The sequence below is a fragment of the Xenopus laevis genome, chromosome 2L, assembly GCF_017654675.1.
Source record: "Xenopus laevis strain J_2021 chromosome 2L, Xenopus_laevis_v10.1, whole genome shotgun sequence".
NCBI classification, from domain to species: Eukaryota; Metazoa; Chordata; class Amphibia; order Anura; family Pipidae; genus Xenopus; species Xenopus laevis.
The window spans coordinates 96,062,653-96,076,093 of record NC_054373.1 but is presented as its reverse complement, the minus strand read 5'-3'; the positions used below and the strand labels follow the sequence as shown (position 1 = coordinate 96,076,093).

Below are 13,441 nucleotides of genomic sequence, written 5' to 3'. Positions count from 1 at the left end.
TTTTAGGAGGGGAGAATATCTGGATAGCAAATATGAGGGGTAATTTACAAATACAGGTATGGGACCTGTTATCCAGAATGCTCGGGACCTGGGGTTTTCCAGATAACGAATCTTTCTGTAATTTGGGTCTTCATGCCTTAAGTCTACTAGAAATTCATTTAAACATTAAATAAACCCAATTGGCTGGTTTTGCTTCCAATAAGGATTAATTATATCTTAGTTGGGATCAAGTACAAACTACTGTTTTATTATTACAGAGAAAAAGGAAATCATTTTAAAAAATTTGGATGATTTGGATAAAATGTAGTCTATGGGAGACAGCCATTCCGTAATTCAGAGCTTTCTGGATATCGGGTTTCCGGATAAGGGATCCTATACCTGTAGCTGCAAGTGCGGTTACACTAAAATTGAGGCAGCTGTTTCTGTTATTGATGCCATTAATTATAGGTACTCTTTAGGGTAAGTCCACACTGGGCGTTTTGGGGAGATTTGGTCGCCTGTGACTAATCGCCTTGTCTTTGCGGCGACCAATCTCCCCAAACGCCTTCCCTGACTCTGCGCCGGCTTAAAATTGAAAAAAAAAACACCGGCGCTAATCACGCGCGGCGGTTCGTTTTCCGAAGTTGCTTCACGAGAAAACTTTGGGAGACTTCGGAAAACGAATCGCCGCGTGTGATTAGCACTGGCGTTTTTTCATTTTAAGCCAAGAACTACAGTAACTTCATTTAATAGAACAGCCTCTGAAAAGTTATGCAGGTTCTGTTACATTTCATCATAGAGTACATTGAAGGAGAGTACACAATCATGTCCAGAATTAGTCGAAAATAGAAACCCTATAACATCATGCCAGGGGTACAATTAAACAATGACATTTTGAGGTTAGAGTGCCTTTAACAATTAAAATTTTGTCAAGCACTTCTGTGTTGTTGTCACTTACATCAGAGAACCAGTTTGCCATAAAGTGTTATTTTAAAAGTATTATGGAATTCTTTTCACTGCTTTCCTATATCTAACAATCTGCCACTAAATTCTGCACAGCTTTAATATGCTGCCCCGGTGCAAACAACAAAATGTGTACATTCCTTTAGGGAGATCATTGATCTTTCTTAACTTGAGCTGTTTCCCACCTAAAGAATGAGTGCAGTTTTTTGGCAGGGTGTAGTAGGGTGTTGATAAAAGGGCAAATTGACACAAACCGTGGAAGGATCAGTAGGCAAGATTTAGCTGGACTTTGGTAGCCTGAAATGTATTTTGACCTCTTACTAACAAACACAGGATGGAGGTGGGGTGCATAGAGCTCTTAAAAAACACCAGAAAACAGATGTCAAGTAGCATTATTTTATATTTATTTTATATTTGTTTTTATATTTGTTGATTCTTTTCTATCTGCCTTCTTTAACAGGTGGTCCCAAGATTTAACATATGTAGGCTGTTGCGGTCAAAAATTAAAGATGGGGGTAACAGAGCTGTCATGTAATCTTTAAAAGTTCCACCTCTTCCAGGGTGCTTGAATTTGTCAGAGGTAGCCACGTGCGAGTAATTAGATCTATTTTGTTCTAGTCATATTGTCACTTTTCCTCTTCATGCAAGGACCCTTGTATCTATATTCCCTTGAATGTCTTCTCTACTGCCTTACAGGCTGCCTGAGTACCATGGGGCTTTGGTGTACAAAAATAAACTCCATCACATATATTTAGTAAATGGTGGGAGAAATAAAATAAGAGGACTTGATGTTATTCAAGCTTGAAAGGCTCAGTGCCATGGAAAGTGACTGACGTGTGAAAAGAAGCTACAATTAGTTCTTTCCCCCAGCACTTCCATTCAGTCAAGGGTCACTCCTCCAGTAAGCTGAGGCCTTGAGCGTAATGTGTTGTGACATTTGGAGACGAAGAAGAATAAATCCTATATACAGAGCTGCTGTTGCTTCCCCACTAACCCTGACACATCAGCCTGGCTGTCATTGTATCATTTCTCTGCCACGATGTACAGGGGTTTGTGCAATTCTCAGTAGGTAAAGCAAAAGGGTCATCTCTTCCAGCAAATGGTTTTTAAGGGTATTTTTTTGAAATGGTGCTTAGCAGTCCACTGAAAGTGAAGTCAAACAGAGAGAAAGGAAAAACCATTAAATGAAATAATGCACTAGAGATATGATTTTTTTTTAGAGCAGACAGAAAGAAAATACTAGGGATTTTGAATGAGCCATTTCTACAAAAAGCACAAATAAGAAACCTAGCATAATTTATGAGTGTTCCGGGCAAAAAGATGACCATATAGATTTTTTTAAGGCATTGAATTAATGTGCCATAAAAATGCTTTAACATTTATGCCTTGGCAGTGCTTTAGAGTTTTCTTTCTCACCAGGTTTGTCCCTTGAAAGTTTTGTTAAGTCATAAGAAATCCCACACTGAGTTGTGTGTTTTGTCCTCTTTTTCTGAAATAGACTTTTCAGTGTTTGCATAAGGAGCAAGCATAAATGGCATGGACATAAATTACAGGTTATCCCTGGGACGGATCAACTGTTGTGCTCAGGCTCACCAGGAAGCCAACACTCTACTCACCACATCATTTGCTATCCCTATAATCTTCTCTCTTTTACTGTCAGATACTTTATTTTCTTGTTCTCCCTTGTTTTTAAGCTTGTTTTAAACTAGTTATATGGGGACTCATAGTTTGTCCTCGCACAATCCTGCAGGTAGTTCCAGTGTAACAAAGCCCATACTTATGATGGTTAATCCAGGGATGCTGTACTGGAGCAATTTCCCCCAGTCACACATAAGAACCTGCATCCACTGTGCAACAATCCCATGTTCACATTCTTTAAAACATACAGGAATGCACTTCAGGCTGCACTTCTCTCCACTAATACATTACCTTCTCTTACCCTCACCTTATTTTTCTTCTTCTCTTCCATTTTCCCTTTCTATTCCACATCCACTTACCCCTTGCCCGATTTATTAAGCATAAGAACCATTTACCAATATTATAATCACTGGATAGTTATACAAAACCAACCTTCTCACAAGCTTTCTTTCCTTGCTCTACCCTTCATCCTACTATAATACTTTTGATTTTTCTTCTCTTTTCTTCTTTTCCTGTCTTTTTGTGCCTTTCATTCTCATTGTTCACCTGTTTTGCTTCTGTCCTAGCCATATATTTCCTTCGGTAAGAGGTCCACTGACTTACAAGACCACAGTACAGGTATGGGACCTGTTTTTCGGAATGTTTGGGACCTGGGGTTTTCTGTATAAGGGATCTTTCCATAATTTGGATCTCCATACCTGTAGTCTGCTAAAAATAATTTAAATATCAATTCAATCCAATAGGAGTGTCCTGCTCCCAATAAGGATACATTATATCAGGTACAAGGTACTGTTTTATTATTACAAAGAAAAAGGAAATAATTAAAAATGTGAATTATTTTTTTTAAAATGGAGTCTGTGGGAGATGGCCTTCCTGTAATTTTGAGCTTCCCGGATAATGGATCTCATATCTTTAGTTGGATTTCTATGATCGTAGGGCTGTCTGATTGTGATGTTCTTTGTTCTTAATATTACAGATATGGGATCAGTTATCCAGAAACCTGTTATCCTGAAAACTCTGAATTATGGAAAGGCCATCTCTCATAGACTCCATTTTATCAAAATAATTAGCATTTTTAAAAATGATTTCTTTTTTTTCTGTAATAATAAAATCGTAAACTACGATTAGTCCTTATTGGAAACTAAACCAGGCTATTGGGTTTATTTAATGCTTACATGATTTTCTAGTAGACTTTAGGTATGAAGATCTAAATGAAAGAAAGACCTGTTATCTGAAAAACCCCAGGTCCCATGCATTCTGGCTAACAGGTCCCATACTTGTACAATGAAAAATAAAGTATATATTTAGTTGTAGAAACATGTATTCAAAATGAGTAGTTGTTTGTGGTAACAACTACTTATAGCTAGAAAGTGTCAAAATAATTCCTTGATTTCTTTTTTTTTATACTTTAAGTTCCAGAGAATACACTTCTGCTATATAAACAACAGCAAACTGACACATATTTCAGCATTTCAATATGTTCTTGTAGATCACTTATGCGTTGTGTTTATGTTAAACTGGCCATAGAAGAGAAAGTAATTTGTATGATTTCCGGACCATGGTGTGTGTGGAGTTTCCCAACATTTTTTTCTCAGTGGTGCTCACTGGTATAACCCCAGCCGGTACAGTTTTCTGCTGATAGGAGCACAGGCCCGGGGTTTCAATACAATCACTTGGGGATGCCTAACATTTGGCACCCCAAGTGTACAATGCCTTTCCTTCTCCTTTAAGCAGGAATACCCTTTAACTCTGGCACTTTTCATAATGAATTCTAACATCCTTTACTGATAGTTTGCTCACTTCAGAGGGAAAAGCTGAGGAAAGAAAGAAACTAAATTCCAGTAGGAAATTATCCCTGGACCAGTCAGGCTGTTTAAGAGCTAATGGAGAATGTATGTGTCTATTGGTAAAATGCAAGTGTGTGCAAGAACTAGCGCTTTGTTTCTGAGCTGAACTATTGTTGTAGCTAAGATGAGAAAAAAAAGGAATACCAAAAGCATCATGCAGGGTGACTGAATTTGGGTCATTAAAGGAAAGTGTAATTTTTAATGCTGAGCCATTGCCTTCATTAACTAGCGGTAGTAAGATGCTAGTTATGGAGCTCAGGAAGAACTTTGTAGTGTTCAGGGGGTAGCACTTTTAACATAACATCCTAAAGCTCAGATATGCTGCTCTCAGTCTTAGGGTTTATAACTGTATTGCCAGATACAGTAATGTTTCTATTTGTAATGTTTCTATTTGCCCCCTTTAAGACAGCGTAGAGATACTGTATGCTTATTAAACATTGGTCAAAGCCTTCTCAAAGGTATAATAATCCAGCTTGGCATTAGCAGCACTGTCTTCTATCATGCTCCCACTTTTGTTTACAATTTGCCATATATAGAATCATGGGGTAAATAATAGCATTAGCACTGTATACCATTAGCATAGCAGATTTATTCTATAAGCTTCATATCTTGGAAATATTTTACACACACTTAAAGCTCAGTGCTTTTTATTAAGGGAGAGTATGCACAATCTGCTGTTGTCTTTCACATTGAAAGCCAGGAACCTCATGCCAACTTTACCTAAATCTTCAGGACTGAGAGTACAATGAAGCTTCCAGCTTGTCCAGCACAGTATCGGTTAACACAACCCAGATATGTGAAGACTTCTCCATTGATTAGGACACTGGATTTACTTGATACACAATTACGATGGAAACAAGTAAACGTTTAAGGAGTTTAGCGGTCTAATGACATTTGATTGGACTTGTACTCTGCCCTGTCTTGCTAGAGAGGGCTGTACAGAGAGGGAAAGCTCTGACGTGATACATTTAACCAAAGCCAGCTGTGTACAGTGTGAGATGAAAGCACCAAATCAGACAGGATAAGTACAGTATTAGTGTGGGATACGCCACTCATTGCTGATTTAAATTACTATTTTCACTTCCTGAACTTATGGGAGACTGGGGATGTAAGGCAAAAAGTAAAGAAGCTTATGCATGGCCGATTTGCTGGAAGAACATTTAATGCCTATGGCTAAAACCAACGGCTCCGGAATCTCTATTTGGTTTATTTACTCATCCATATTCTGTGTCCACAATCCACCTTCTAATAGCAACATAGATGGGATGATGATGCTTTTTCTGTAGGTGTGAATACTAGAAAGGCCAGTTTACCTAGATAATTGTCTAACTAAAGTTTAATTCTCTAGAAGAAGCTTTTATTAAGCTGAAATCAGCCTTGTCTGCTCTCTGTCTGTTTATATGTGAGCTTGCTTTAGTATACAGATCCTAAAAGAGGACTCATACTGAATTACTAGCAGAAAAATGTCACAACACTGCAATCTGTATTCATAGACTGCCAATATTTGCTTTTGTGGCCATTTGCACATTGTGATATCAGAATCAGATTCTTTGTATCCATTATGTAGTTATTGCTTGATATGCAATATTTAAATCAGGGCAGATACAGCAGAATTTACAAATGCTGGTATTGGGGGATCCGTGTCCATACAGCAGTGGTGAAGAGCTGCCCAGTGTAAAGCAGTTTTAAGAACTTTTTCACAGTGTCTTTCAGGAAATGTATCTCTAGGAGAAGAAATGTTCTTTTGCCAATTTGAGTAAAAATGTTTTCCTCACTAGTGTATGGGGGGAATTTACTAAAACTCGAATCAATCTCTTTTTTTTTTTTATTGAAACAAAGTCAACCGAGCTCAATAACTGTTCTCGAAAAAGTCAGTGCAAAAAATTGTTACAACAAAATTGTGCGTCAATTTGAATTGTACGATTGGTGCTCCAAAAACGTGACTTGACCAGAGCAGATCATGATGTCAAGAAACAGCTTCAGGGACATCTGCCATTGACTTCTACATAACCTCGACAGGTTTGAGATGGAGTATTTTCAGATTCAAATTTTTAGCAGCTTTGGGGTATAATAAATCTCTAAAAAAAATCCATGTTTGTGTTTCCTCTAAAAATTTGAGGTTTAATAAATAGGCCCCCTAAATGTTTCCTATTTCTATGTTTTTTTCACTTAAAACTGTTATAACCTATGGAATAAAGGATTTTGTTTTTTAAAAAAAACTGGACTGGATACAAAAACAGGCCATCAAAGAGGTGATCAAAATATACTTTTTCAAATTATTAGTAATTTTGCAAAGCAAAAGACAGAGTTTATATTTTTGTTGATTCACACTTTTGACACTAAAGAATCAACAGTAAAAGGCCAGAACTTTCTGTTTAGCTTCAGTTTGGCCCACTGATGACGTGGCATGGCAGGCCTCTGATAGCTATGTGGCAATTTGCTGCACGACAGTTTGGACTACGTCTGCCCATTTAGCTACACCTCGTCTCCAGATTAACTCTGCAAAGCAGTTAATACAACTTTTTAGACAAAAATATTCCAGCCCCACCCACCCTGCTGCCTACGAGAATGACATAGAAACCCATTCGTTCTTTGCTTTAGGAGTGAAGTTTATGTTCCAGGTTCATGCCTGCTTCTGCTAAATGCAAAGTAAAGGCCATGATATTAGACCTACAGACCAAAGTCTCATTCTGTTTGTTTATCTTCCATCTGAAATGAAAGGTAAGTAGCAAAATGAGACGGTGCTATTTGCGATGGCTTGTAACATGGCACTCAATGAACATCAAGCCATGATACTCCCAAGGATAAACTTACAAACACTTTGCCTCATAGCTTGTGCTATTTTGTAGTCCACACCCAGAAGTTTATGAAGCATGAGGAGAAAGGAAAGAGCTAGCAAATTGTAGGTGTTACACAACAGCCCACACCCAAATGTGTCTCCATTGCGGCAATAAAGTGGCCTGGAGCCGAGAGCCTCCAAATGATTACTTGATAAGGGTCTATTCAGCGGAAATGTAATGACTTGTTTCCTAAAAGCTATGCATATTTTGGAATCTGATTTAAGGTTAGATTACATGTGCCCAAAGTAGCTGCAGAAAGGCTTTTTTGGAAGGGCAGTCATGCTCATTTAGCTAGAGCTTTCTGTTAAGGAAATGCTTTCTGTCACCACTGACTGAATGAATGTTATCAACAGCCCTTTCTGATTTAAAAGGCTTTCAAAAGACTTCAAATACTATGACTTTTATAAGAAAATATACAGACGAGCAAGGGCCATATAATGATAGGGCGCTACCAGTCAACTAATGTAATAGCTAAACGGCTATAAATTCAATATATGATTTTTGTCTTTATCTAAAACTGACCTTCCCCCTCCCCCGTAACCCTTATCACACCAACCTGCTCAAGTGCACCTATATGTTTAACATCATCTGTGTTTTTTGGTTTATATATGTGTGTGTGTGTGTGTGTGTTTATGTAAATCATTTTTCTAACGCACATTTGGGTTTGTTTCATCCAACACTGGGGCTTGTCAGCCAATTGAGACCTGAAAACACACAAGGGTTCTGTGCCTTTTTGCCTGTTACACTTCAAATAACAGATCAAGCTCAAGGCACATAGTGCAGTACATAGGGTTGCCACCTTTTCTGGAAAAAAATCCCGGCCTTCATTTTTACCGGCCAGGCCAGGTGGCAACCCTAGCAGTACAGGGGGCATATGGGAACCCTTTACTGTGACAGCTTATGCCAGGGGAATACTGTGGCAATATGGATTATATAAGGAGATGGCCTTGTCAATTCTACTTTCTATCCATTACCTAGGCACACTACATAGGCCTGTTTACTTGCTCTATCCTTTGTACAATGCATTGCCAAATCGCAGACTTTGGCCCTCCAGAATTGTGCAAAATATTTGGACCTGACTGCAGTGGGTATAACTATTGTAATGTGTACAGATATGGAATCTGTTATCCAGAATGCATGGGATAAGTGATCTTTACGTAATTTGTTCACCATACCTTAAAGGTGGCCATACACTGTAAGATCTGCTCGTTGGCAAGGTCACCAAATGAGCGGATCTTTCCCTGATATGCCCACCAACGGCAGGGCGATATTGGGAGAATCCAATCGTTCGTCCCTAAGGTCAAAAGTTTGGATTATAATGATGGCAATGGGCACAGAGGGGTTGTAGCACCACATCAACTAGCCAATGCGGTCCTCAATAGCAGGACAATTAAAACCTGCCCAAGATATCAATCGGGTAGACCCGTTGGAAACCCCCATACACAGGCAGATAAACTGCCAAATCTGTCTAAAGGATATCGGCAGCTTTAATCTGCCTGTGTATGGTCACCTTAAGTCTGCTACAATAATTAAAGCATTAAATAAACCCATGGATTGTTATGACACCAATATATATTCATGCAGCTTAATTAGGATCCAATTTTTAAAAATTAGGATTATTTGCAAGTTCAAATTCAGAGCTTTCTGGATATCATGTTTCCTTATAGGGGAACTCATATCTGTCTAAATTAGCAGTGTAGCATAGGAATAATGCAAATGCAATGCAATTTCTTGATGCTTAAAAACTGTTACTAATTAACACCTGTTACATTAATTTTAATGCCCCATGTACAGATTACATATATGCAAAGAGACTACTGAGGAAAATTTACCAAAATATGGCCCCCTGGCTCCAAGACACTGAACTCCCCTTTATCTTGAATTGTAACTCTAGACACTCTGCATATGCATTCTTTATAACTATTGTCCCCTACTGTTGATGCTGTCATAGTTAACGTTTATATGAAATTATTGTATCTCTGTTCTTCATATGCAAAAAAAGCAATACAAAGAAAAATTGTTAAAAAAAAGTACCTGTTAAATTGAAGTTACATGAGGATATTATGAAATCCATTACTTTGTATAATTTTACAGCTTGCCCAACAATTCAAATTCCCCAAAGTAACCAGATTTGAAATCCTTTTTTTTTCAGAACTTCGGCGAGACGGAAGCATCGAGACGTTAAGTAACAGCTCCGGATCCACTAGTGGGAGCATTCCACGAAACTTTGATGGCTACAGGACAACTCTCCCTACCAACGAAAACCAACCACTCAGTCTTTTTCCCACAGCAGGACTCCTTTAAATTCCATTATACAAACGATTACTGATAAAAAGTAAATTGTAAAGGGATAAGTCATTTGTTTGTACAAAAATGAATGTGATGCTTCAGTCTTAATATCATATGGCTACATTTGCGTCCCTGTGGTTCCACTTCTAACTAAAATACTGTACATGGGGTTAGCCATTTATTTCATATGGGGAAAAGTGTGAACAGTTATGGTGGCAGACTCTGTCCCTTTAGACTGAGTATTTAGCTTACTGGCCCGTGTTGATCCAATGACCTGCCCAACCGATATCTGGTCGAAAATCAGCCTGGTATCTATTGGGCATGTTAGAAAATCTCTTTGGGCCAGGCCCACTTTGTTGATGTGGTCTTCTCCCAACGGGTTCCCCTAGGTCCCCAATATTATCTGCTTGTTTGCCTGCAAGACAAGGTCTGTTTTTTTGTTGCCCTTTGTTATAGTGTATCCCCAGCTAAAGTTAGTCAGCCACTCTGTAACAGGATAGCTATCAGTCAATGCCCAGCTCTGTCTCCTCTCAACAGTTAACGCATGTGCATGATCCAAATGCATACAGTGAACACTACATTTATGCCTTCAGCTGATCTGTTAAAGAGCAACTGATTCACTTTGGTTTCAAAGATGGCAGCTGCAATTTCTTTTTCTAGCAGATGAGGTGACCCATGGACCTGCAAATGTTGCTTTATGCTAATGACTGGCTCTTCTTCAGAATGAAACTGAGAAAATGTTTTTTTTTTATCAATGTATGCGAATACAACTTAATTATGTGAGTCTATAGATCTTATAATAATGTAGAAAGGGCATTATACCCTCTTATTTGTTAGGCGTCTCTGCTTTTTACCCTTCCTATCTAGATCTAAATCTTACAGCATGTTTGGGGTTATTCAGAATTTTAAATGCCAATTTAGATGTTATGTACCTATAACTGTGCTGCTTTTCATAATGGAATGTGCAATGCAGATGCTAGTGTACAGCATATACCCTACTGTGCAGGAGAATCTCTGCAACCTCACAGGTATTTTCCCCTCATAAGTACACTGTGTTTGCTGTTGGGTATTTACCAGGTATCTATGTGGGCAGGGAACCTCTTTTGTATGCCCTGTTCCCAGTAACTACAAATAAGCAAACAATGTAGAATTTATCTTCCATGTATTGCCCTGATATGGACAACACTGAGTGTGGATACACATCTCAAATTTTCTAAACTGGATTCCCAGGAGTTAATTTGCTTCAAAAGGCTGAAAATTATATACATTTATGTGGAATCGTTATCCCAGAGAATTTAGCATATTTGGAGCCATTTAATCAAATTAACCCTTACGAAGCTTAGAAAAGCGAGATAACCAGCACCACATTGTAAGTAGTTATGGTCCTGGACACCAAACATTTGGTTTTACTTATATTGGACAGAATCTCACTTTGGGTGCCATAATAGATCACTGGTTAGCACTCCTGCCTTGCAGCACTGGGAACCTGAGTTCAGATCCAGCCAGGGCACTGTCTGCACAGAGTTTGTATCTCCCTGTGTCTGCATTTGTTTCCTCAGGGGGCTCCGGTTTCCTCCCACATTCCAAAAATACACAAGCAGGTTAATTGAACTTTGATGGAATTGACCCTGGTGAAAGGTACTCTAGGGAACTAAGGTTGCAAGCTCCACAGGGGCAATGACTAATGAGAATAATGGGCAGTCTCTGTAAAGCACTGTATAAATGTCAGGGGTATCTAAATAAAGGATAATAATTCTACAATATAGTTATTACAAAGAAGGTTGTTTTTGTCGACATAAGCAATATGGCACCTCCTGTTAATATAGATAAATGCAAATATAATGTTCTTCTTTATTAATATATCCCCAACATATTAAGCAGAACTGTACAGAAATAGTTGATCATTCACATCAGCTACTCTGCCTGTGAAGCTTCCAATCTGAGTGCCCTAGGGTACCCTAGGGTTAATTTCATCTGAAGACAATTAACCTGCCTGTAGATTTTTGAAGTGTTAAAGGAACCCAGATTACCTAGAGGAAACCCACTCAGTCACAGGTAGAACAGTCTCAATGCAAATAGTGATCTGGTTGGAACTGAACTCAGAACACTGACACAACATGGCAAATATTTGCCTATAACTTTAAGGGCAGAGACACGGTTGGATTCGGCGTCAAATCTCCTCTTCTTTGGGGCGACTAACCTCCCCGAACTGCTTTCCCCTACCTTCCAGCCGGCTAGAATGAAAATCACCAGCGGTATGGCAATTGGAGTGCTTCATTTTCCGAAGTCGCCCGCAGTTGCCTCACGAGGGGAACGGGAAGGCAGTTTGGGGAGATTAGTCGCCCCGAAGAAGAGGAGATTTTTCGCTGGACGACTAATCTCCCTGAATCTGACCGTGTGTCTCTGCCCTAAAAGCTTATTAGCAATGTGCATTTTCTCTTTTCTAGAAGAAAAATACGTGGAAGATAGATTCAGCTTATAAACAGGGTTTCTCCTTACTTTATTTTGGCATCTCAGGTACTGATAGGCTTTTCCAGCCTGGTGCAAAATTACCAACCAAGCAGAGCAAGGGAAAAACAAACAAAAAAGAAATTTAAATTAATGCATATCCCCTAATACCATGTTGGTGCAATTTATATATATAAACTTATTAATAATTGTGAAATTTAAATGAGTAGAACAACATTAAAGCAGGAATTAAGGTGAATTTGTGACTAGCTAAATAACCACACACAACTTCAAAGGAAAACAAGACAAACTAGCTCATTGGTTATCTACTTTCATATGAGCAAATAACACCATAAACTAAGTGGAAATATTTATTACCCAAGTGAGATAAAACTCATGTATAGCCAGTCCCCTTTAACACCTTTGTATTCACTACCTGACCAATTCTGTCTGGCTTTCTGGCCATGATTTGGGCTGCAGCTAAGTCAAAAATAGATGTATAGAGACCATGAAGCATAACAACCTATTAATTACTGAGCAGCATTAATATATTATATATAAGGTTGCATTTAGCGTTGACAGGGCCCATGGCAAAACCAGATTATGGCAGGGCCCCATTATTTATATAGCACCAGATTTATGAAATACCAAACTGATGATTTCAGGGATATCCATAGCAGTTCCCCATTTATTAACAAATTAAAAATAAACATTTAGGGTAGGGACACACTGGGCGATTTGGGGAGATTTAGTCGCCTGGCGACTAATCGCAGCGACTTTTCTCCCCGAATACTTCCCCTCACTCTGCGCCTGGATAAAATGAAAAGTCGCCGGCGCTAATCACACACGGCGATTCGTTTTCCGAAATCGCCCGAAGTTGCCTCACGAGGAAACTTCGGGCGACTTCGGAAAACGAATCGCCGCGTGTGATTAGCGCAGGCGATTTTTCATTTTAGCCAGGCGCAGAGCGAGGGGAGGCATTCGGGGAAGATTGGTCGTGGAAAGTCGCGGCGATTAGTCGCCAGGCGACTAAATCTCCCCAAATCGCCCAGTGTGTCCCTACCCTTAGACACATTTTCAAAGCAGATAGACCTTTCAGTTTGGTTGAGCAGCCTAGCACCAGTCTGCTGTATGAGCTGTTAGAGTTCAGCAGCCGCAGCACTGAATAAAAGATCCAGACAGATCTACTCTGCTGTGGAATATATTTTACTAGCAGTAAGTATTACCTCCTTGTAAAAAAGAATATTCTTTAAAAATGTAATGTATAGCGCTGCAGCTGTATTTGTCTTTGGCTGTCAGCTGTTGCTGGAAGTTAAACGGACGCAGGTTGGACAAAATGTACAGTATATGAATAGTTACTGCCTCCATCTTGCCCTCCTGTCGCCACTCTGCCTTTGATCCAGAGCCGCACTCTCTCCCAAGATACTACTAACACCA

At 39.1% G+C, this 13,441-nt stretch overlaps 1 protein-coding gene across 6 annotated transcripts in view; it reads left to right on the top strand.

Annotated features, from left to right (window-relative positions):
• The window catches only part of bcas3.L (breast carcinoma amplified sequence 3 L homeolog), a 603,015-nt gene extending 591,195 nt beyond the window's left edge, over positions 1-11,820 (top strand). For all 6 annotated transcript variants that reach the window (XM_041582224.1, XM_041582225.1, XM_041582223.1 and 3 more), the window contains one exon: positions 9,420-11,820. In XM_041582224.1, coding sequence (XP_041438158.1) covers positions 9,420-9,571 — 152 coding nt within the window. In that variant the 3' untranslated portion in view covers positions 9,572-11,820. The remainder of the gene's footprint in view (positions 1-9,419) is intronic.
• Positions 11,821-13,441: the final 1,621 nt, after the last annotated feature.